This window comes from Rhinatrema bivittatum, chromosome 1 (assembly GCF_901001135.1).
Source record: "Rhinatrema bivittatum chromosome 1, aRhiBiv1.1, whole genome shotgun sequence".
Lineage (NCBI taxonomy): Eukaryota > Metazoa > Chordata > Amphibia > Gymnophiona > Rhinatrematidae > Rhinatrema > Rhinatrema bivittatum.
This window is the reverse complement of record NC_042615.1, coordinates 539,183,848-539,210,230: the sequence shown is the minus strand read 5'-3', so window position 1 is coordinate 539,210,230 and position 26,383 is coordinate 539,183,848. Positions and strand designations below refer to the sequence as shown.

The 26,383-nt window shown below is 43.2% G+C and overlaps 1 protein-coding gene across 4 annotated transcripts in view; it reads right to left on the bottom strand.

The window, feature by feature from the left end:
- The window catches only part of ECPAS (Ecm29 proteasome adaptor and scaffold), a 338,465-nt gene that overhangs the window by 202,648 nt on the left and 109,434 nt on the right, over positions 1 to 26,383 (bottom strand). For all 4 annotated transcript variants that reach the window (XM_029614666.1, XM_029614656.1, XM_029614672.1 and 1 more), the window contains exons 12-17: positions 15,300 to 15,349; positions 14,892 to 14,958; positions 14,631 to 14,753; positions 13,595 to 13,698; positions 12,103 to 12,226; positions 1,610 to 1,690 (exon numbers count right to left, since the gene is read on the bottom strand). In XM_029614666.1, coding sequence (XP_029470526.1) covers positions 1,610 to 1,690; positions 12,103 to 12,226; positions 13,595 to 13,698; positions 14,631 to 14,753; positions 14,892 to 14,958; positions 15,300 to 15,349 — 549 coding nt within the window. The remainder of the gene's footprint in view (positions 1 to 1,609; positions 1,691 to 12,102; positions 12,227 to 13,594; positions 13,699 to 14,630; positions 14,754 to 14,891; positions 14,959 to 15,299; positions 15,350 to 26,383) is intronic.

Sequence of the window (26,383 nt, the reverse complement as noted above, 5' to 3'; positions counted from 1 at the left end):
CCGAATTCTCATCTACCTTTGTGGAGATCTTGCCCGCCTCCAAATCCTACTTGAAATCTTCCATTTGCCCCTCCTTAAGGACCAACACTGACATGCCAGACAGAGAACACATCCTCACCCTGGTTCCTTTCACCCTCCTACTGGAACTGCCTTCTCATAAGTTCAGAAGTCCAATGTGCCTAAGGAGTGAAGAAAGGCAGGAAGGAACTCAAATCAGGCCCTTGCTCCATGTGGAAGTCTGTTGAATCAGCAACACAAATTCTGGTGAAAACAAAGGAGATGAAGTGAAGGAGGAGATCAGAGCCCCCCCCCCCCCCCCCAGAAGAATCAGCCGAGGGACTTGAAACACAAGTCCTGCCCATTCCCTGAGCATGTGGAAGATAAAGAGGGAGGCCTCATATCTGTCCTGCCATCATTTTATTATTTATTTATTTAGTACTTTTTTTATACCGACATGCATGATACAGATCAGATCATATATCTGTTTACATGGATCATCTTATAGCTCTAAAATGTTAGTCATTCTTGCCATGGTCCCAAGAGCACAGACAGAAGGGCCGCTCTACCCCAAGACCACCAATGCAGATCTCTCCAGCAAACAAGCTTCCTTTTCGCTGAACCCCCTCCTCTTTCAAACAAGCACAGCAACAGCTGCTGCCCCTAGCACAGATGTAGCAAAGGCTGCACAAGCCACATACACTACCACGATTGGCACACCCTGTGGCTATCACCATTAAATCCTCCCTTTCCCCAATAAGGATTATCTCCAAATAGGTCCTGTGGTCAGTCCAGTGTATTCTCTCAGGCCTGATGATTGACTGCTTCCTGCTCAGCCCCAACTTCCTCATGGATATTTTTGTTCCCTCCCCCCCCCCCCCCCTCCACCAAAAAAAAACAAACAAACTTTATTGGCACTTGCATCCTGCCAGGTTCCAAATTATCTGGGAGGAAGAGAACAGCAGCTAGAGGAGGGGGGAGAAGGAAGACACTGAGCACAAGCAAGAAGGACAATACTGGCCTCAGTCAATCCTTGGTCCAGGAGCCTGAACCTGGATGCACCAAGAAGCCCTCTGAACCTGCCTTTGCTCAACTGGGAGCAAAACAGACCTGCCACAGCCCAGAACATTTTTCTTGCTTCCTTCATGTGGCCTAACAGCCAGTTGACTGTACTGGGATGCTATCCTACCTTCTGCTGGAGTCCAAGAATACAGGCAGACTGATGTTAGCATGGGACCTTAAACAGGATGATGTCAGCAAATTAGTTTGTCTCCATCTGCTGGTAGGGGAGCATAAACTCAGCTTCCTGAGCTAGTCTGGCTGGACAAAGAGGAAACTGTCAATGCCAAATGAAAAAAAAAATAAAAGTGTGTGTATATACGTACATACACACACATATAGCTTAGAAGTAACAGGTTTAGATAGTTACTGAATCTTAAAATAAAAAGGGTAGCAAAACCCTCACTTAACAAATGTACAAAGCAGCCACAGAGAAAGACGACGTAGATCAATATATTTTGGGCTGAACTAATCTTTTCCCTGTTCTTTCCCTCCAAAAACGTTACCAGGAAAATGCACAGATCTCGTGGTGGACCATGTTTGGTGTACTTACCTCTCCAAAAGCAGCAGGATTAAATGGAAGAACTGCATTCCCCGTCACATATTTAGCTGGAGATTTAATTCTCTGAGAGGCCTGGAAAAAAAAAAAAAAAAAGGCAAATAAAAGGCAAGTGTGAACTGATGAGCCAAACATGGATGCATCCTGTAAATAAAAAGTACACACACACATTTTTTAAATCTTAAAATGTGTTTTTCCTGATGTTACTCCCAGACAACACAGCTTCCATATCGCCAGTAGAATGGTTCATATGCACATACACTCTGTGGAAATCCTGAATCCGTTCAGGAAGGAGGTGTCACAGAAGGGCTGCTTCGAATTTGCTCTATTTAATATAGGAGCTGTTTGTGTAAATGTGTTTATTTTGTCATAAACCGAACAAACAACCTAATCAACGTTACAAACATCATATAACTGTTCTGTTCAAGGATCCCTTTCCACCCCTCCCTCCCCCCCACCCCTCTTTGCAACAAATTATATTCACTTAGCAGCAACATCCCCAACAGTTCCAGAGATGAAACAATACAAATGAAATACAGTGCTGGCATGTAAGAGCTATATATGGGTTCACCTCTATTTCCAATTTAAGAGCATCCTGAGTATCTTTAGGCAAGAACTTGACATAGAAGTCACAAATACCAAGAAATTTTAGTGAGATTCTAACCCAGGTTCTATAGTCCATCATCATTACCTCAATCATAGATATTGTCCATTGGCCTAAGGTTGGAGTCAACTGCTGCAGCCAATGAGTCAAAATGCACTTTTTGGCACTTGCTAGCGCTTTATAGAGGAAACATTGTTATCTGCCATAGATAGAGTAGGAGGTAATAGCCCAAATAGGCATAGCTGTACTTGCTTAGATTGAGAGTCTCCCAGCACTTTACAGACTACCTGCCCCACTTGATCCCAGAAAGACTGAATTGCAGCGCAATCCCATATATTATGAAGTATTGTGGCTGGGAACATTTAAGACATTGGGGGGAGGTAGCAATTCCCATTTTATGGGCCTGTCCCGGGGATATCACCAGCCTGTGAGCTATACGTAGGTGCTGATCTCTTGAGGTCCGCCGACACCAGCAAAGCACTCCCTCAAATCCGCTATTTCCATTTCCCCCACATCCTTTCTATCCCATTTGGTGATAGTGTCTGCTAATAACTTGGAGTCTACCCTAGTTTGTAAGAACTTATACATCATGGATAATTTATAAGTGCCCCGCTGGTATATTAAAAGCAATTTCTGGAAAACAGTAGAGGTGAGCTGGCCAACTTGTTCAGTTATGAGGGGTTTGACAAAGCTTGCCAATTGAAGGAAAGTTAGAAAATCAAAAGGGCCTAAATCCAAGAAGCTGTTGGCAATGATCTATACAATGAACACAATTCAGCTGTGTATGAATAAAAAAACCAAATAGTATCAAATTTGTGGTCTGCTAGTTCCCTGAATCTCTTGGAATATTGACCAGGGAGGAAATCTTGATTTCCGCAAATAGGTAACCAGAGAGAGTGCTTCCAGGACAAAGAGAGATGTGAACATAAAAACCTCCAAGCTCCCCGCATACTGCAGATGAGGACATGTGTACTCACTATCCCAGGCAACTTCTCTGCTGCTGCATGAAAATGTAGTGGACATCCAAAGGATGCACCGGCCTTTGTTCCAATTCTAGACCTGAGTACAGATTAGTCCCCCGCAGCCAATCTCCCAATAAACGTAGTAGGCAACCCATATTGTATAATCGTAAGTCAGGAAACCCAACCTCCCTCACTTACTGGGGTCATTATATTCAGAATGGATATATGAGCCAGTTTCCCCTTCCAAATAAAAACGGGAACATTCTCCAAGGATATAATTTAGATCCTTTTTTCGTATGACAATAGGTGACAATTCTGGTCACCGCATCTCAAGAAAGATATAATTGCGATGGAGAAGGTACAGAGAAGGGCTACCAAAATGATAAAGGAGATGGAACAGCTCCCCAATGAGGAAAGACTAAAGATGTTCGGGCTGTTCAGCTTTGAGAAGAGACAGCTGAGGCGGAATATGATACAGGTCTTTAAAATCATGAGATGTCTAGAACAGGTAAACGTGAATTGGTTATTTACTCTTTCAGATAATAGAAGGAGGAATAGGGGGCACTCCATGAAGTTAGCAGGTAGCACATTTAAAACTAATCAGAGAAAATTCTTTTTCACTCAACGCACAATTAAACTCTGGAATTTGTTGCCAGGGGATGTGGTTAGTGCAGTTGGTGTAGCTGGTTTAAAAAAAGGTTTGGATGAGTTCTTGGAGGAGAAGTCCATTACTTGCTTTTAATCAAGTTGATTTAGAAAATAGCCACTGCTTTGCTGGCATCAATAGCGTGGGATATGCTTAGTTTTTGGGTACTTGCCAGGTACTTGTGGCCTGGATTGGCCACTGTTGGAAACAGGATGCTGAGCTTGATGGACCCTTGGTCTGACCCAGTATGGTAATTTATGTTCTTATCATTTGAAGCATAGAGTAGCTTGGGCAGAAGCATCATTTTTATTAAAGCTATCTTGCCCTAAATATTCAATGGTAAATGTATCCAAGATTGGAGTTTAGTTTTGAAGACTTGTAAAATAGGGTTAACACTGCTTCTATACCAGGCTTTGTAGGTTTTGGTAAATACAGACCTTTAGATATTTGAGCTTATGGGAGGCCCACTGTAGGGGGAAGTTATGCCATGCAGCCTGTAATTGACCTGTCAGGTCCAGTGCCTCCGATTTTACTTTATTAACCTTAATCCCAGAAATTTCCCCATAATCGCTCAAAAATATTTAGCAGTTCACCTAAGTGCCTTTTAGCGACAGGAAGGAAAAGCAAGAGATCTGCAAATAAAAATATAAATGGTAGGCTTTTGTCATGAAGGACTGGGATACCTAACAAAAAGATCCAGCGCATGAATCAGGGGCTCCAGCGAGAGAATAAATAATAAAGGGGATAGGGGACCCCCTGCCGCGTCCCTCTGGCGAGGGAAAAGGCCGCTGAAGTAAAGCCATTCATACATATACTGGAGGTAGGGTTAGAGTAGAGCACCTGAATGGCTGCTAAGATAAACCCTTGGAATCCCAGATCCGCCAAAGTCTCTCTGAGAAACCCCCAGTCCACCCAATCGAACGCTTTTTCTGTGTCGAACCCGATCAGGACTGAATCTGGTATTTTTAAAATTGTACTTAAAGCTTGTAGTATTGCTAATCTGCGAATATTTATACTGGACTTCCTGCCATGACAAATCCCACCTGTCCTTTGGATATAAAAGTGTGGGCAAAATAAAACTTTAAGCGGTTCGCTAGAATTTTCGCGAAAAGTTTCATATCAACGTTTAGCAGAGAAATTGGCTATATGAGGATGCTAGCTGGGGGTCTCTCTCCCAGGTTTCAGCAGGACAACTATGTGGGCTGATTGAGGAAATGCCCAAAACGAAGCACTCTCTCTCATGGCAGAGAAGAGATTTTAGAACTGTTAAAAAAAAAAAAGAGGTTTCAGAGTTTTATAAAATAAAGTCGGCAGACCATCTGGCCCTGGGGCTTTTAGATTTTTTAGCTCTGATTACCAAAGATATCTCCGAATCTTGCAAAAGTTTATTTAACCCTTCTAGTTGGGAGATAGTCAATTTCAGTAGGGGAAACCATCTAAAGAAAGCCTTCCTAATGATATATTCTGCTGAACCAGCAGATCCAAACTGCGCATAGTAGCGCTGGAAGATCTCCCCTATTGCACTGGTGTTACTGCGCAGTTTGCCAGAGTAATCTTTCATACTGGTTACAAAGGAAGCCCCTTTCTGGGGTTTAACTAGTTTGTCCAACAGTTTACCAGTTTTGTTCTCCTGATTGTATAATTTGTGTTTTAAGGCCACTACTGAAGAAAGTGCACGGGCATGCAATTTATCGTTTAATAGAGTCTGAAGCTTCCAGAATGTAATTTTATCATTTTCTAAATTGGATTTTAAAAGTTGCTTCTTTGCCAATTTCAATTGATTTGTCAATTCTAGAATTTCCCTATCGGCTTCCTTTTTCTGCCTGATAGAATATCCCATAATTTCTCCCCTCATTACAACCTTAGCAATTTCCTAAAACAATATAGGTTGTTCCATATGCTGCTTATTGTGGTACTCCAACAAAAATTTATGAAAAGCCTTGCCAGTCAGCAGCCAGGCTGGCATTTTCCAGGTGGGTAGAGATGACTTAAAGAGGAGTTTTCCCGTGTGCAAAAATCGGGACAATAATCAGATATAACTAACGCTTCTATATTCACCTTTGTGCAGAGAGAAAACAGTGATTTGGAAATAAAAACATAGTCTAACCATGCCTTAGAAGGGTGTGATCAGGAAATATGAGTATAATGCGGGTTAAGTACTCACCAGATATCTAAAAGCTGTAATGCATCTCAGAAGAAATTTAATCCTTTAGCCGCTCTGGTATGAGATGCCTGGCCTGCTTGCTGACAATCCATGATGAGATCAAGGACACAATTCATGCCCCCCCCCCCCCAATAATCAGTTGAGCAGGGCCAAAACAGAGATAAGTGATAACCTTTGGCAGGAAAGCAGGATCATAGACATTAGGACCATAAATAGATAGCAAACTAGTGTGTTTACCCCTCAGAGATCCTGAAACAAGGATATATCGACCCTCATCATCCGCACACACCTGGTCTGCCTGGAAAGCTACATTGTGATGTAAAAGGATTGATACGCCCCTGCTATAAGAGATCTCTTGGGCAGCAAAGACCTGCCCCACCAGCATTTCTGTACCTGGGCAGACGTGTGCATTTCTTATAGGAATACTATTGAGCTATTTAAGCATTGTAAATGGGTTAGTACCTTTTCTCTTTTTACAGGCAAACCTATCCCGGCCACATTCCAGGTTATAATATTAATCGAGGTTGCCATTTTGGAATATAGAAAAAGGGGCTATATTGCTGCTGCCTAATATAGTAGCCCAGCGATTGGAACACAATATGTACTCGGGGGATACTCCTTGTTGGGGCTCTCACAACAAAGCATGCATCCCATACAGAAGCCCGGATGTAAAATGCAGAACTTCCCTCCCTCCCCTATATCCTCCCTCTCCCTCGCTACATCCCCCCTCCCCCCCCCCTTCTTACCCTCTCCCCCAAAAACTAACAAAGAAATCATATTAGGCTCCAAACGGAGCTAGGAAAGTCAAAACGCATTCAGGTGTCGCCCCCAACAGTTTATCAAATTTATGATAATTTATGATAAGCTGGAGAAAAAACCCGACCACTTCGACACACGCAATATACAAATCCCTCCTCAACACTTACAGGAACGCTATACACAGGACAAAGAAAGACTTTTATGCAAAAAAAATTCACAACTTCATTTTTTACTCAAAGGCACTTTTCTCATACGTCTCCTCATTAACTAAACCATCTCCTCCCTCCATCCCCGACCACCAAGCACTCAATAAAGCCAACGAACTCGCCAATTATTTCAAGACTAAAATCACCAACCTCACCCATTCTCTCACAACCAACAATATTCCCCCAACCTACCATCTCATATCCCTACCTCAACAAAACGCTAGTCTTGTTTCTTTTGAACCTACCTCTTCACTGGAGATAGAAAATACCCTCAAGAAAATCAAACCATCATCCCACCCATCGGATCCATTACCAACAAATCTGCTCATCTCCATACCGAACACAATCTCAAAACCAATTTCTGATATAATTAACACATCACTTTCTCAAGGCCAAGTCCCCAACCAGTTAAAATTGGCCATCCTCAAACCACTACTAAAAAAACCAAACGCCTCTCCATCAGACCCAGCGAACTTTCGACCAATCGCAAACCTACCTCTCATAGCCAAATTGATGGAGAAAACTGTTAACAAGCAACTGTCAGATTATCTGGAAGACCATAACATTCTGTCCCCGGCACAATACGGATTCCGAAAACTCTTAAACACCGAATCTCTCTTACTATCACTTACGGACACAATCCTCATCAACCTAGAGAAAAAAACAATCCTACCTCCTTATTCTTCTAGATCTATCCGCTGCCTTTGATACGGTAAAACACACCATACTTATAGACCAACTAGCCAACATAGGTATCAAAGGCTCAGCTCTCAGCTGGTTTCAGTCCTTCCTAAACAACAGATTCTATAAAGTCAGGATAAACAACAAGGAATCGCTTCCAGTTCTTTCAGATCAAGGAGTCCCTCAAGGATCTTCACTCTCACCCACCCTCTTCAATATCTATCTCCTCCCTCTTTGCCACCTGCTCTCAAACCTCAAGCTTATCCATTACCTCTACGCAGATGACATCCAAATCCTTATCCCGATTTCAGAATCCCTTCAAAAAACGATCAGCTACTGGAATGACTGTCTACAGCCAATTAAAGACTTACTCTCAAGCCTCAATTTAGTATTGAATGCCAACAAAACCGAAATGCTCATTATCTCCCAAGATCCCCTCACCATCTCTTCAAGCTCCTCTCAACCAAACTCAATTAGCAAGTTCTCACCAGACGTCAGGGATCTTGGAGCCTGGCTAGACAACAATCTAAACCTAAAAAAGTTTGTAAACAATACCGCAAAGGACTGCTTTTACAAACTGCAAGTCCTCAGAAAGCTAAAACCCCTCCTTCACTTCTCTGACTTCCGGCTAGTACTTCAATCCATCATACTATCTAAGCTCGATTATTGCAACTCCCTCCTTCTCGGTCTACCCGCAAATACCATCAAACCATTACAAATGGTTCAAAACGCCGCTGCCAGAATACTTACAAACTCTAATAAAAGAGATCACATCACTCCAATCCTTCGTAACCTACATTGGCTTCCTATTAACCACAGGATCCTCTATAAAGTGCTCACAATTATTCACAAAGCAACATACAATCTTGCTCCGATCATGTTAAGCACCCAACTCCAACTTCATACAGACCAATTAGAAGCGCATACAAAGGCACATTGCAAGCCCCACAGGTAAAATCATCACTGAGCAAAAGAGCACTATCTTCAGGAGGCCCCCACCAATGGAACGTGCTCCCCCCCGATCTAAGACTAGAACCAAGTCATCAGGAGTTCAAAAAAAAGCTAAAAACATGGCTTTTCCGTCAAGCCTTCCCAGACATCTAAGGCTACCTAATCAAGTCTTTGAACCCAAATTATGGGTTATCTCACTGTTTTTTGCTATTACGATTTTTTCAACTGTACCTTAATTTTTGAGCTCTTTCATCTTTTGTATTTATACTGTATTCACACTTCATTTACTCTATCTCTTTTATATTTATTTTCTATATAATATTTATTACTATATTACTATGTTTAATTGGTTATCTATTCTATTTGTTCCATCATTATTGTTGTTGTTCCTTGTTTTATTGTTCAATTGTTCTATGTAAAGTCCCCTACTCTTTTTGGGCATTTAAAAGTTGTATGTAAACCGGATTGATTTGTAGTTCCTACAAGAACTTCGGTCTATAAAAATTAAAAATAAATAAATAAATAAATAAATGATCCAGAGCAAGAACCACCGCTGAGGTGAGAGCTATAATCATTCCTTCTGTTAGGCTGTTGCCTTCCGAAACCTCACATGCGTCCGCCATCTTAGAATCAGCCGGTTTCGCTTTTTCTTTTTTCTGGATCCGACCAGCTGTTCCGTGACCTCAAGTCTCTCCAAGCTACGTATCTTCCCTGCCTACTTAGCGGGATTTAAGTTCTCAGTTGAGAGGGTCTGTAGGTGTGGTATTTTCTGAAGAAAAGTGGGAGCAGCACACGGAGCTCAAAAATCTAGCATCACCGCATCACGTGACACCCCCCCCATAAAGGAGCTATTTACAAATTTTCAAATTCAGCTCATTTCTTATACTGCCTCTTTCCTCCTCGCTATATATTTTTCTGGTGCATTTCAAGCACTGGCTACTTGCCATTAGAAAAACAAAAAAACAAAAAACAAGGTTTTTACTTTTTGAATTTGTTTTGCCTTTGGGCAAATTGTGAAAATCTGAGCAGCTGCTAGGTCACCATGGAAGTGGCACACAGAAGTGAGCCTAAATATCCACAGTAAAGGAAACACAATCCTTCCAATTCCTAGCAAGCTCTATGTGCAGTCACTGGCTCCTCACCTCACTACGGGTTCAAGGTAACAAGGTGTAGGTTATATAAAAGCGCTGAAACTCAGCGCACAGTTTAACCATAAAGTTAAAAAATATTTGTTGAACTCCGGATGCAATAAGCTAATGCATCGCGAGCTTAAAAAGTGAAACGACTGGAAAATGTGCGCACCAACTCAAGTTAACATGAATGCACATTTTAACATGAGGGAGCGGTAAAGTCTCTCAGATATGAGCTATGCACACAAAAATATTTACAGCGCAGCAAATTTTTGTGCGCATATAAATCAGGTTTAATGCACAGAAAATGTGCTTTGTGTGTGCAAAGCATGTTTTCTGCAATAAATCCCCGATTACAGGTCCTGGTGCAGGAACTCCGGCTTTTGCCGGAGTTCCTGCACCAGGACCTGACACTAGCGCTGACCAGAAGACACTAGACTGACACTAGCGCTGACCAGAACTAAAATTTCCAGCGCTAAGAAATCCTGAGTTCAGTGGGCGCATTGGGGAGTAATAGTTAATGCATTCATTAGCATGAGATTTCCATGTGAGGGTGCTAAAAAGAATGCACAGTTTTTGTGCACAAAACTCCTTGCTGCATTGGGAACATTAGCACAGAACTGAGGGTAAAACTGAGTGCTCTGCTAAGCACGCCTTATTGCATCAGGCCCTATGAGACTGGACAAACTTCACTGCGTCAGCCCACCCCTGCCCTTTAGCTTTGCAAGGCTTGCATTGACCCGGCCATATAGGGGGCAGTAGTCCAAAGATTTTTCCATAGGGAGAGGTGTATTTAACCACACAGAAGTGCATTTTGAAAATCCCCCCTCCCCCTTACTGCTGGTAACGGTATGTGCACTCTCTCATCATGACCATACTTAAGAGGACCAAGGTTCAGTCAGAGAAGGGAAATCCCTGCGTATATTTCAGCGTACGTATTTTGCACCTATTTCAAAGCAGAAGCCAAGTACTCTGGTACAAAGCTTCCCACGCTCCCCTGCCTGGCCCGTGGGGAGTTTCCCTTTGAAAAATCAGCTTGAAGGCCCATTGGTACTTTGGCACCACAGGTCACTGGAAAACTGCTGTCCTAACAGGCAGAGGGGCACACAGGGAGTCAGAATTATGTGCAGCTGAACGCAGTGTGGGGAGGACTGTGGTATTTGTTCAGGACCCTGTTCTCTCAGTGACATGGGCAAAAAGCCACATCTGGAGACTGAGGCAGCCACTGGCACACCCACTGTTTTGACTGGCAAATGAAAGGAAGGATTTCTCTTGTCCAAGAGAGCACTTAATTTGCCCCAAGGTATCAGGGCCCCATGCTAACATTTTTTTTTTTTTTAAAGGCACTTTAACCTAATCAACCTGTAATGTAAGTGAGCTAAAACCCCTCTCAGAATCCTCTCGCATGGATGGAGGGGGAGGGGGGAGGGCTTCCTGTGGCCCAAACGGATCCAATATAAGACTGGAAATATTGTTCATAAACTTATCTTTTCCAATGAATGCCCCAGGGCCACTGCACTGGTACGGCTTTACCAGTAAGTGGACGCTAAGATTGCGGCAATGTGGACTTTTGGATGTGCCATCAACCACGCAGGCAAGGCTTGCTGAAACAAGAGAGAGTGCTCTTTTCCCACAGCAGCACTCACCTTCTGGAATTCATTACTAGAGGGGTTACGGCAACTGAGCTGTGGAAAATCATTTAAAGGGGGGGGGGCGCTTAAAACTTCTCTTCCAACAAGCCTAATTTTCTAATTAATATAATTTAATAGAGGAACAGCTAAGTCACACTAGTACACACTTATTTATTTTAAGAGCTAGTTCATCACTTAGTCCCTTGTGTATAGGTGATTTATAAATCTTAAACATACGGTACGTGGGGGGGGGGGTGTCTTCCTGCAAATACAGTGTTACCAGTGCCACATCGAGTGCTCCTGCGTAGATGTTCGTTCAGCAGACTGCACGCTTGCCACAAAGCCTTGTAAGCAACTGCTACTGCAAACACAGGTAGATACAAATCAATCAATCACAAATTCCCCCCCCCCCACACACACACACACATATGGCTACAGTTTTCTTTCAACCGGTGACAACATTTACAACACCTGATTTTAATTATTTAGACAGATGGACTATAAAAAGAAGCTATGTATATATGTATTCAGAATCCTCCGAAGGCTGGTCAAATTACTCCAGTGAAACCTGAAACTGACAACAGGGTTTTTACACAATACTGTCCATTTCTCACATTTCCTCTGTCCTGTACAACCCAAGCCTGTCAGGATTTTAATAAAACACACACACAGATCCTGATTTTCTTAAGCCATAAACTGACATTTTTCTCCTTCCAAACATCCTGTACAGATTCGGCAGAAGCAGTGCAATACCTTTTCCTGGACATACTGGACCATATCTGGAAAGGCAGGCAGTCGTCTGGCAGCGCTCTCTTTCTCATTGTTTCCGGGAAGAGCTCGAAGTGCGCGCTGGGCTTCCCCGTGCACCTCTTCCCGCCTTCCACGAAGAAAAAAAGAAATATTTAAAAAGGGAAATGCAAAAGCAAAATGTTATCAACTAAAACACACCCACTTCTAACTCTTATGACAGTTTGAAAGAACTGCAGAAAGCAATAACCTCAGCCCTCTCATGGAGACGTGGACTTAGAAGTAACTCCTTCCCACCTTATCTAATGGAGACCATGACCCTCCCCGTTCCCATTAAATATAATGGCGTGAATTTTCAAAGGAGTTACATGAGTAAAAAGTAGCAATTTTCAAGAAACCAGTTTTATGCATAGAAATCCTTTTGAGAATTACCTCCCATTGGGGGTAATTTTGTAACAGCCAGCATAAGAAAGATGGAAAATACATGCATAAATTGTGGAGTAGGGGGAATGGCCTAGAGGTTAGAGCAGAGAACTGAGATAAGGGAAGCTAAGGTTCAATTCCTGCTTCACCCACTTGTGACCTTCGGCAAGTTACCTTATCCTCCACTACCTCAAGTACAAACTACGAATGTACGCTCTCTGGGACAGGGACCTACCTGTACCAGATTATAACTCGCCTTGAGTAATTAAACCTAAATCCAGAAGAATCACAATCACCACCACAATTTATAAGGTGCATACCATATGTACACTGTACAGACACACATAACAGACGTTCCTCCCTACTCGGAGTTTACAGTCTACTCAAGACAGATTGATAAGACAGGCAAAAAACAAAATGAGAGAGAGAGAGGTGTTGAGTTAAAAAAAGGAAAAAAAAACCACACTTGTGAAAATAGGATTGGGGAGAACTAGATCAGGTGAGATTGAGGAAGGAGCAATTTTCCTTGAGTGAAGTGAGGAATGGCGGCCTCTTAGGAGGCTAACTAAGAAACGGCTAGTGGGGTGGGAGGGACTCTAGAAAAATAACCATTAGGTGGGATTCACTTGAGGTTAGGGAGCACTTGATATAAGTATAAAAGCAACAATCAATCCTCTCCCAAGTACTCTGGCAAGACGTTTCTCAATCTTTTCCCTTCAACATCTACATTGTAATTCCTAAATGACATGCAAGAAAACTCTTTAAATTCATCATCGCTTGCTTCCCACAAAATCATTAATCGAGCAAGCTAATGAAGGCTTGGATTTTTCATGAACTTGTTCCATCCAGCCCCTACAGCAGTCTTGTTATCTTCAATGGAAATCTGTAGCTGTGTTTTCTGTCCACAGATTAGGCCTTATTCCCTCATCTGGCCCCAAGACACTGCATCACAGTTAAGGGGACACCTGGCAAGTCTGAAATTTCAACTGATGCATACAGTACAAAATGGTCCAACAAACATCAAGAGCAGATTTATAAAGCCCACAGTATAAAATAAAAACTTTTGAGAACTTACAGATCTCCTGCAGCTAATAAAAGCAAATATCTGGAAGTGATGTGGTCTGGTGAAAACACTGTACTAACAAACTTCACAGCCACTTGACGAACCTGTACTTCTGGCTGGAAAAAAGAACAGAAATTATTAGCAGCCCATAATCTCATCAGAATAACCTAATATAATCCAAAATGGCAGCCATCCTGAAGAAGTCTAGACTTTCAATCAATCTTTCTAAGCATAAAAAAATGGCTCCGGCATAGAATCCAATACATCCCAGGAACTAACATTCTCACCCACCCATGAAACAACAAATTCAGATTCTGGGGGAAAATAAATGGAGAAATACTTTCAATGAAATCACCCAAAAGAAATCTTCTCCAGTGCTGAGATCACCACCACAATACAGCGCCACAAAAATATCAGACTGGAATCTCTCCAGAAAATGTAAAAACAGCCAGTATGGGGTTACATCAAGTACTTCTGGGTAAAGTCAAATCCAAAATCTTCAGTGAACCAAAAAACGTCAATACAATGGAAAACAGAGCAATAAAGACAGATTAAGAGAACCAACAAATCACTGTAAAATCATCTGATATAGATAATATAATGCTTCAAAGAATCACTATTAAACATCTGAAGAAGGGAATCTATCTATAAGGTATCAAAAGCTCATATACATGATCTTTGGCTAATTATTATGCTGGCCCAACACAAGACTTGCAAAGAATCCAATACACAATCGCATAAGAGACACAAAAGAAAAGAAAATCACCACCACTAAAATAAACTGAAGACATGCTTTCTGTTTCCTTTAAAACTGTGATATTGTATCTCTTTCAGAAAGAAAACAGCTCCACACTTTTGGAGTTTGAACTTGCACCACTGTCTGCTTATGAACGGGGATTGAAACTGACTTTAGGTCACACCCCAGCAATATCTTCCGAATAACAAAGTCCTCACTGGCAAATTCAGCACAAAGGATGGTGATTATTGTGCAGATACCATGATCTCCTTTTAGACCAACTCTGTTTATGTTCGTAGTAATAATATATACCTTTCCCAGATACGATGCCACAAGAGCTTCCATGAGTTTAAGCTGTGCTCCTTCCAAGTGTCTATAAGCTCCTACCATCATAGACAAGGCTTCCTGGATGGAAAGCCTGGTATCAGGGTCCTCCTGGAACAGGGGGAGAAGATGCTAAGTGTTAATCACCCTGTTTGGCCTACCCCCAGAAAAAAAAACAAAACACACATTCCCAATACCAAGTACCGAATAGCCACAAACCCCTTTCCTGGCTCTCCTTTCAGGCCTTACCTTACACATTGCTTCAAAAAACTGTTGTAGAAGAGCAATGTCCTTGGTGAACAACTGAGGCATGCGACTGAAATAAAAATACGTAGAAATGGCTGTGAAAACATGACCTACATTCTTGTATTTTCATCTTTCACTTAGCTTAAAAGAATGGATTCTAATCTGCCATATTGTTTAATTATCCACTTCCAAAATGACTAATTTATTTAATACAACCAAGAGAGATTAAATAAAGTCTTAACGAGAGAATTTTAAAACCAAAAGATAAAAATTATGACACAGGGGTTTCAGTGTTACAGAGAAATTATTCCTAGTCTGTGCCTGGATGTAAAAATGTACAAAATGACAAAAACAGATTTACAGAGTCTCTTCAAATCTTACATGTCATTACTAAAAAGACAGTTCAGGTACCTTGAGAGCTTTCCCACAGCTGAATATGCCATTGACAGTAACTTGGAATCCTTGAATTGAACAAAAAATTACAAGTTAGCATACAGTTTTGCTGCCTCGTAAAAGGCTTTTCTTACAGCAGTGCTCAGTGACAGCTGTTTACTGCAGCAAGCACCTGACAGATAGTTGTAGTCATTCACTGGTAACGCAGGAACATGCAACAGAATGTATAGCTGAAATGGTATGCTGCACATTTTCTAATACACACACCATACAATCTGAATGCCTCTGTCTGCAATGAAAAACTTGTGCCCACAATCTGTCAAGTGCATGACAGATCCAATTAGTTTATATTGTGAATGTGATATAGCAAGAACCAATCCAATGCCTTGCCATATGACAATATTCCAAATTTGGCTGTTCTCAGGAATTCAAGATAACTACAAGGTAACAGTTTAAACAAAATGAAAAAATAATACCATAAGGTAAACTTGCTACAGAGTAGCTAATCAATACTTATCACATGGACTGCACACTGGGCACTATTTCTTTGAAGGCCAATATGGATGCCAAGCCTATCGTGCATGTCTACAAGGTCATTAGGCAAACTCTCTCGGTCAGAATTTAATTCAGGACATGCCCTTCTAGAAATAGCCAATTGTGTGCCAGGCGACATGAATGAAGTAACTGGCTAGCTCTCAGTATCTTCCAGATACTGCTGCATCTTTCTAGTATACAAGTAAAGGATTTACTGGTGTGCAAGTGGGACGCAAGCTCATCCTGGTCGCTCCAATGCTTTGCTGACTTCTGCTCCCAATATGCCTGGGCTCCCCAAACTCTAGAGAGTTTGGTTCTCTGGCAAGTTTTGGGACTTGTTGCACGAGTTTCACCACGAAAGGTAGTGAGGACTTTTCCATCTAATCTGTTATTAGGAGATTTAGGAATTATACCAGATCCAAAACAGAGATGCTCTTAGAACTTCCAAATTACAACCCTATGCTCGCCTCATTTCAGATGATGCTTGGAATGCATGCTCCTGATTCTACAACTTAAAAAAAAAAAAAAAAAAAAAAGGAAAATGTCAATTCTACCTATTCAAGAAATATCTTGAAACTGAAATAGCAGAAGCTTCTACCGTCCTCTTGACAAAGAAAAGGGGAAGGCACAAAAATGAATTTAAAAAACAAAAACAATAAACAAACAATACAATAAAGCTCTATCAAAATCACAATAACTGGAGATTCCAAGGCAAAAATATGAAACAAAAATAAGCAAACAAAAAGAAAGTAGACAAGGAACAAACATCTTATGCACATTACATAGTATAACAATTGAAATAAAAAGACTGGAGACTACTGCTCCACAAACGTTCCTCTCAAAACATTCAAGAAGTTGCTCAGTATTGATGAAAAATGAAAATTTTGAAAATTAATGAAACATTTACTTCTCAAATTTCACTGTCCATAAAGAAAGGTGAAGAATAGAAAAATTGTTTCTTACCTGCTAATTTTCATTCTTGTAATTCCACAGATCAGTCCAGACAACTTGGTTTTGCATTTCCACCAGCAGATGGAGGCAGAGAACAAAACTGAAGCACTGCTACATTTCTGAGTGAGCCACCTGCAGTCCCTCAGAATTGACCTGTACCCAAGCCAATGTGTAGACAAAATAGATTCCCCAATCAGGGTGAACAGTTAACTCAAGGTTGGAGCCCCCCCTTAAATAGAGCACCCACTTCCTGAAAAGGAACCAATAAAAAACACTTAGCCTCAGTGGCTCAACCTATTTACAATTTGCAACTACAATCTGAGAACAGAAACAGGAAATTCCATTTTTCAGCAGCAAGGGGATGGGACTCTGGACTGATCTGTGGTATTACAGGAAATGAAAATTAATAGGTAAAAAATCAAATTTTCCTTTACTGTTCATACCCAGATCAGTCCAGACAAGTGGGAGGTACCCAAGCATCTCTAAACTGGGCAGGAGCCTGAAAGACTCGCATGCAACACATTTTCACCAAATGCAGCATCTTCCTGTACCCAAATTTCCAAATGGTAATGTCTGGTGAAAGTCTGAAGCGAAGACCATGTCGCGGCTCTGCATATCTCCTGAGATGAAATGGACACTCTGCCCAGGAGGCAGCTTGTGCTCTAGTAGAATGCGCACGCAGAGCTAACGAAGCTTCGACCCCTACAAATATAAGCTAAACAAATGGTCTCTTTCAACCAATGAGAAATCATGGCTTTAGAAACTGTGCCTCCTTTCTTTGCTATACCGAACACCACAAAGAGATTATCCAATCTCCGAAAATGTTAATGACCTTAAGATGAAGCTCCTTAGACTGCAGCAAATCCCAAGACAGAGGACAAAGCCTGCAGATCCGAAATCTGTCTGGCTGAAAAAATAGCCACCAAAAACACTGCCTTCAAGGTCAGGTCCTTTACTGATGCTCCTTGTAAGGGTTCAAACAGAGGTCCACAGAGCACTTTCAGAACCAACTTTCAGAACCAAATTAAGACTCCAATCTGGACAAACCTTATGTACCAGAGGATGCAAAGGCTTAGCACCTTTCAGAAAATGAATGACATCAAGGTGAGAGGCCAGGAAGCTCCCCTGCATCATGCCCCTAAGGGGACCCAAGGCAGACCTCTGACACGGAGCAAGTTATCGGCCAACCCCTTTGATAATCCCTGTTGCAAAAAGGCCAAAATGTGAGGAATGTCTACACCTAGCGAATCCAGCCGCTACTCCAAACACCAAGACTAAAACGCCTTCCAGACCCTGACATACGCCAGACAAGCAAAAGGCCTTCTAACCTGGAGCAAGGTGGAAATAACTGGCCCCGAATATCTTTTTAGTCACAATCACCACCTCTCAAAAGTCAAGCTGCAAGACAAAAGTGATCCTCCCGATCCAAGAATATGGGCCTTTGTCGAAGAACCCCTGGCAGATGAGCCAACCTGAGAGGCCTGTCCATCGCGAGATACATCAAATCCATGAACCACGGCCAGAGAAGCCACTCTGGTGCCACCAGTACCATCCTTCCCAGATGAATCTCTATGCACCGCAAGACACATCCAACAAGAGGCCAGGGAGGAAACACAACGCAGGACCCTACTTGGCCACAGACAAACTAGTGCATATATTCCCTCCGACCCAACGTCTCATCTGCAACTGAAGAATCGGGATGCTTTGGTATTGCCTCATGTCACCATGAGGTCCACCTGGGGATTGCCCCACTTGTCACAAATAAGAATCCATTCCCCCAGATCCAACTGCTGCCTGCTGAGAAAGTTCGATTCCACTTTGTCCACTCCTGCAACAAAAGAAGTTGCTGTTCCCTTGAGGAAAAAGTTCCACCCATGCAAAGAGTTGCTGGGCCTCCAGAGCCACTGTGTGACTCTATGCCCCACCTTGACAACTGATGTGTGCCACAGTCATTACATTGTCAGAAAAGACTCTCACTATCCAACCCTTGATCCATGTCAGGAACACCTCCAAGGCTCTGCAGACTGCTTTTGATCATCTAGAAAGAACCAACCAGGCCAACTCCAGCGGCATTCAAAGACCTTGGGCTATCTGCCCCTGACAGATTGCACCCCCCCCCCCCCCAACCCTTGAGACTGGCGTCTGTAGTCACCACCACCCAGTCCAGAGTCTCCAGATCCACTCCCTTCTCCAAGTTGTAGCGCGAAAGCCACCATGAGAGAGACTGGACCTGGATTTCTCCTATAGTGGTAAAGGCAGTTGATACTGTCCTGAAAATGGATTCCATTTGGATATGAGCACCTTCTGTAAGGGCCGAATGTGAGCAAAGGCCCATGGCACCAGATAACATGGATGCCATAGAACCCAGAACTTGCAAATAATCCCAGAATCTTGGTATCTTCAGTAGTAACAGAAGTGTAACTTGCATCTGCAACTTCATCACTCTGAGGTCAGGAACACCCTACCCCTCTTGAGTATCAAACCACGCCACCAAATATTCTAGAGATTTGGTTGGGATCAGATGCCTGTCAGGTTTATTACCCAACCTAGCAATCGCAATCTGTCCAAAACCCGCTGGATGAACCAGTCGTCCAGATATGGGTGAACAAGAATCCCCTCTAGTCTCAGGGCCCACTACCACCATCAGCTTTGTGAAGGTTTGCAGCACTGTGGCCAGCCTGAATGGAAGAGCTCTGAACAGGAAATGCTGTCCCAACACCATGAACCTCAAAACTTCTGATGATCCACTCGAATGGGAATATGCAGGTAGGCCTCCATTAGATCTAATGATGCTAGGAACTCCCCTTTGCGGACTATCACTGTGCCCAAAGTCTCCATGCAAAAATGTGGAACCCACAAGGCCACACTGACCTTCTGCAGATTTAAAATGGGTTGAAATGTGCCTTCCTTTTTGGGAACCACAAAATAAAATAGAGTATCTCCCCTGTCCTTGCTTGGATGGAGGCACTGGAACAATTGTGTCCAGTCTTAGCAACCTCTGCACTGTACCCCACATTGCCTCCTGCTTGCTTCGAGATGAACAATGGGACTCTAGGAAGGCCTCCTTGATGGGACATGAAAATTCTAAGGCATAACAGTCTCTTACCATCTCCAGAACCCACAGGTCCGAGGTGATCTTGGCCCACTCTCCGTAGAAATGAGCCAATCTTCGCCCCCCCCCCTCTCCACGGAGGAATGGACCATCCTGGCTTTACTGTGCTGATTTTCCTTCCCCAGTCCCCTGACTGGTGGAATCTCTGGAGGGTCTGTGGGAACCCTGAAAGAACAGCTGCTTCCCAAAGACTGCTTCCGTCCCAACGAAGAGGAACTCTTGCCCAAACGAAAACAGGAAGGGAAATTCTTCTTGACACTCTTTATCTTCAGGCAACCTATTCCCTTTCAACTCTCCCAAGCTCTTCATAAGCTAGTCCAGATCCTCCCCAAACAGGAGTTTCCCTTTGAAGGGGAGATTACACAGCTGGGTCTTGGACTACATGTCCGCCGACCAATTTCATAACCACAAAAGCCTGCGAGCCACAACTGTGGAAACCATGCTTCTGGCTGGATGTGTGCACCAAATCATAAGCCACTCCAGCTTCCATGTGTGCTGACTGCATGGAGCTGCTAGGTCATGTAGAACCCTGTTCCTAAGCCTTCTGCACCCAGCATAAACAGACCCTCTGCATCAGACTGCCACCCGGAGACAAACACAAATCTTAAACATCTGTTTTAACTGCATTTCTAATTTACGATCCTGAACATCTTTCAGGGCGGCTGATCCCGCCACTGGAATAACTTTCTTCTTGTTCACAGTGTAGACTGCAGCATCCACCTTCGGCAGCTTCAACAGGTCTAAGGTCTCTTCCAAAGGATATAGCTTTGCCATTGCCCTGTCAACCTTAAGGCCTGCTTCCGGGAAACCCCATTCCCAGTTAACCAATTTTTGAATCTTCTTAGAAAATGGAAAGGCACTAGGACAACCCCTCAGCCCAACAAGGACACGATTTACCCCCCTCATTATCTGACTCCTCTTGAGCGACCTTGATACCCAATTCCTCCAAAACCTGAGGAATCAGGGGATACAGCAGCTCTTTCCTAAACAAGCAGACGACTCTCAGGTCATCTACCTACCAGCATCTCACCTAGATCAGGGTCATCCTTGTTTGCATCCAGATCAGCATCCGAATCCGCATTGGAATCACACCCTCTAGGTGAACTTGCAGGATCTTCCTGTGGATCATCCCAAGTCGTTCAAATACCTTGGATCACCCCCGGTTCCACTATCATGCCCCAGACCCAGTCATCTGAGTAAGCTGCCAGAACCTCCCTTGGAAGGACATTGTGGCTGTTGCTCCCTGAGCTGCTTCCCTCCTGTACCCTTTCTTACCCGAAAGACCTTATGCAGGAGTAGGCCAAAATCTGGCAAAAACTCCTCCAGATCTTCAGCATCATCATCAAGTCCGCTACTTTCTGCGCTCCTCCCCTGCTAAGGTCCTGTGCTGCCAGGAGCTCCATGGAAGAAAGAGCCAGAGGAGAATCCCTGAGCTCCCTGGAACTTACAGACTTCTGCCTGCAAGCCTTCGATGCTATGGCTGCCCCTTCCAGTCCTCCCGGGACCTCTGCCACAGGCCCCGAAGATCTGGTGGCCCTCTTGTCAAGAATCGCATCAGCAGAGGCTCCCTCTCCAACTCCAGCACAGCCGGAGCATAGGGACACCTTATTCAGTAACGTGGTCCACAACCCGCATGCTTTGCAGGCTACCATGCACTGCTTCAGCGCCATTACCCACAGGAGAGAAGAGGCGACCTAGCAGAAAAACCCACCTGGGTGCTTGCACACAGGCCTCGCATGGATCCCCGCAGCGGCCACAGCAGCTCAACTTCTCCCTCCTTTCGGCACCAACAGCTCCCGCTGAAGAAAGGCACTCCCGCCAACGAGCCTCCCTGACTGAAGCTCCTATTTCCTTACTTCTTCGGTGTTAAGTTTAAAAAAAAAGAACACAAAAATACTTCCCTGCCAGAAGGAAGAGAGCTCGGAGGCAATGAGGGAGCCAGTCTCTGGCTATCAGTCCCTCCGGAAGAAGTGGGCTAAAGCCAGACAGAGATAGCCAACCCCCCCTCGCCTGGCTCCACCTGAGGGATGGTCCACAAAAGGTACCTAACACCTCAGGGAGCACTGCATCAAATTCTGTCTTCTTTTGTTTTTTGTTTGTTTTTTTTAAATTAGACTGCAGGATTGCACTTCTACTACCTGCTGGAGACAGAAATACTAAGAGACTGCAGGTGGCACTCAGATATGTAGCAGTGCCTCAAAGTTTTGTTCTCTGCCTCCACCTGCTGATAGGGATGCAAAACCCACTTGTTTGGACTGATCCAGAGTATGAACATGAATAAGAACATAAGAAATTGCCATACTGGGTCAGACCAAGGGTCCATCAAGCCCAGCATCCTGTTTCCAACAGTGGCCAATCCAGGCTACAAGTACCTGGCAAGTACCCAAAAACTAAGTATATCCCATGCTACTGATGTTAGTAATAGCAGTAGCTAGTTTCTAAGTCAACTTGATTAATAGCAGGTAATGGACTTCTCCAACAACTTATCCAAACCTTTTTTAAATGCCTGTTTTCATTCAGAAATTTCGGTCAACCATTATCTCATCACCACATCCTCAAACTATCCAAGCTTCCTCCCCTCAGCTCTCTCCTGCGCACTATGTCCCCTTACCATTTGGCCTCCTAAATATAGTGAAATTGCTTCTCACCTGATAATTTCCTTTCCTTGAATACAGTCAGCCTAGTCCAGACAATTGGATTATGAACAGCATCCAGCAAATGGCGACAGAGATAAACAGGTTAGTCAATGTCACTCCTCATAAGTATTTATGGTGACACCAGCCTGCCAGTATATCTGTAACAAGTTAACTGGACAACTTTTAACACAATCTATATATATTATAATTTTTTTTAAACCTGTGAGCTTCCAGAAAAGTCATGAAATAGAAACAACGGACGAGTTACTCTGCAGTAGAACATGGGATCACTCAGCCGCAGTGAAGTATAGCCATTCACTCTGCTTCCAAACTCTGCTTACCAGTCTGCAAAAACCTAATCTGTAATGCAGAAATAAAAGATATCCGCAGCACAGGGAAGGTCCTGGACTGGTCTGACTGTATTCAAGGAGAAAATAAATCAGGTAAAATATTGTTTAACCTTCCCCTTCATCCAGTCAGACAAGTTCAGACAATTGGGATTTCCCATGCTACTCCTTCATAGGGCAGGATGCTATCCAAGCCCCTTGCAAAACAGCCAAGGCAAAAGAGGCCTCCTCTCTAGCCCTGACATTTAAGCAATAATGCTTAGCGGAAGTATGCAAAGACAACCACATGGACACTTTGGCCTCTCCTTTGGAGATATACAATCGCATCTCTGCCCACAAAGTCGCCTGAGCCCTCGAGGAATGAGCTTTTACTTGCTTTGGCTACAGAATACCAGAATCCATGTAAACTGCTGCAATTACCTCCTTAATCCAATGTGCAACTGTAAACCTAAAGGCAGCTTCCCCTTTACAGGACAAAGAAAGATGATCCAACTTTCTGAAAACGCTCATGACCTTGACAAATCATAAAAGATATCTCCACACATCCAAAACAACGAAGAAAGCCATAATCCTCGGAATTTGGCAGGGCACAAAATGCAAGCAAGGAAATCACCTGATCAAGATGGAATTATAAAACAACCTTCTGAAGAGGGGGGGGGGGGGGGGGGGGGAACTGTATGAATTTTAACCTTATCCTTTGTAATCAACAAAAAAGGTTCCCTACACGAAAGCACTTGCAACTTCAAAATTATCTGAGCAGAATAAATAGCGACTAAAGAGACTGTCTTCTAGGGCAGCAGATGCAGAGAGACAGACTTAAGAGAAGCAAACAAACCCTGCCAAAAACTCCCCACAAAACCAAATTCAAATCCCAGGTTGGAACCGGAATCAGGAGTGGAGGCCTAATATGCTTCACACCTCTTAAGAAACTAGATACAGCTAGATGAGAAGACATTGGTCTATTTTGAATTTACTCCCTATAGAAAGAGTGTTGCCACCAGCACCTTCCAAGTATTAACAGCCAAACCCTTAGAGAAGCCTTTCTGCAAAAACAAAACAAAAAAAACCCCCAAAACAATGGCACCAACACGCTCCCAGGAGCGCAGAGATAACCACAGCACCAATCCTCAAACACTTTCTATATGCAGAATACACCAGGGAACAGGAGCGTAGCCACCACTGCCTAAGAATACCCTTTCTTCAAACTGGCCCTCTCAAAGGCCAGACCATAAGACAAAATTAATCCAGATCTTTGTGAAACACTGGAATCTGGGTCAGTAATTCCCTGTGAGACAACAGTCTTAGAGGGTGGCCACAAAGGAGATGCTTGAGGTCCATATACCCCTAGACCTGGATGACAAATGACTGTCTTAAGTACCCTGCCTATCAAGGGCCAAGGGGGAAATATATAAAACAGTGCCTCTACTTGTACTATGGCAGGAACAGGCCAGGTTTTCAGGATATCCACAATGAATATACATGAAATTGATTTGCATACAATGGAGGCAGTGCATGCATCTCATGTATATTCATTGGGGATATCCTGAAAACTTGGCCTGTTTATGGCTCTTAAGGACCAGAGTTGGCCACCCCTATACTAGGGAATACAGCCCAGACAAGAGAGCATCCCTCTTTCTGCTGAAAAACTTGTGCCCCTTACCATTCTTGCTAGTCACCATTAGAGCAGATCTGGCAGACCTCATCTGTTGAGCAGATCGAACACTAACAGAGACCATTCTCCAAGATCTACAACATAACGACTGAGGTAGTCCGCATGCTTGAACAATGTGCAGGTGATGTGAGATGCAGACAGTGCTTTCAAATTCACTTCCGCCCACTGAAGAAGTAGGTCTGTCTATGAGAACATAAGAACATAACATGCCATACTGGATCAGACCAAGGGTCCATCAAGCCCAGCATCCTGTTTCCAACAGTGGCCAATCCAGGCCATAAGAACCTGGCAAGTACCCAAAAACTAAGTCTATTCCATGTTACCGTTGCTAGTAAAAGCAGTGGCTATTTTCTAAGTCAACTTAATTAATAACAGGTAATGGACTTCAAGAACTTATCAAATCCATTTTTTAAACACAGCTATACTAACTGCATTAACCACATCCCCTGGCAACAAATTCCAAGGTTTAATTGTGCGTTGAGTGAAAAAGAACTTTCTCCGATTAGTTTTAAATGTGCCACATGCTAACTTCATGGAGTGCCCCCTAGTCTATTATCCGAAAGAGTAAATAACTGATTCACATTAACCTTTTCTAGACCTCTCATGATTTTAAACACCTCTATCATATTCCCCCCTCAGCTGTCTCTTCTCCAAGCTGAAAAGTCCTAACCTCTTTAGTCTTTCCTCATAGGCGAGCTGTTCCATTCCTTTTATCTTGTTGGTTGACCTTCTCTGTACCTTCTCCATTGCAACTATATCTTTTTTGAGATGCGGCGACCAGAATTGTACACAGTATTCAAGGTGCGGTCTCACCATGGAGCGATACAGAGGCATTATGACATTTTCCGTTTTATTCACCATTCCCTTTCTAATAATTCCAAACATTCTGTTTGCTTTTTTGACTGCCACAGCACACTGAACAGATGATTTCAATGTGTTATCCACTATGACGCCTAGATCTCTTTTCTTGGGTGGTAGCTCCTAATATGGAACCTAACATTATGTAACTATAGAATGGGTTATTTTTCCCTATATGCATCACCTTGCACTTATCCACATTACATTTCATCTGCCATTTTGATGCCCAATTTTCCAGTCTCACAAGGTCTTCCTGCAATTTATCACAATCTGTTTGTGATTTAACTACTCTGAACAATTTTGTATCTGCAAATTTGATTACCTCACTCGTCGTATTCTTTCCAGATCATTTAAAAATATATTGAAAAGTAAGGATCCCAATACAGATCCCTGAGGCACTTCACTGCCCACTCCCTTCCACTGAGAACATTGTCCATTTAATCCTACTCTCTGTTTCCTGTCTTTTAGCCAATTTGTAATCCACAAAAGGACATCGCCACCTATCCCATGACTTTTTACTTTTCCTAGACTCCTGATTCCTGAAGACTTCACATCTCTCCCTGATGGTTTATGTAAGCTACTGCTGTGGCATTGTCAGACATTACCTTAACAGCCTGGCCCATTATCCATGGAGAAAATTCTAAGACAACCAACCAGCTCACTTCCTCTGACATCCACTGTTCTTGAGTAAACAGTTCTTGACAGTGCACTCCCCAGTCTGACAGGCTGGTGGCCAACAGACTAGAGTCCGATATTATTATGATCCAGAGTAGGGTCACCAAGTCTACTCCCCATTGCAAGTGCTTGCAGTCCCATAACCACTACAAATTCAGTCTCTCTGATTCTGACAGAGTCCGACACATGGAATAGTCCTGTGACTGGGTATTCCACCTGGAAAGCAAGGCCCTTTGAAGAGGATTCATGTGCAATCTCGCTCACAGAACTAAATCCAAAGCCGCTGCGCCATGGAACAGAGACTCTGAAGGTAGGAC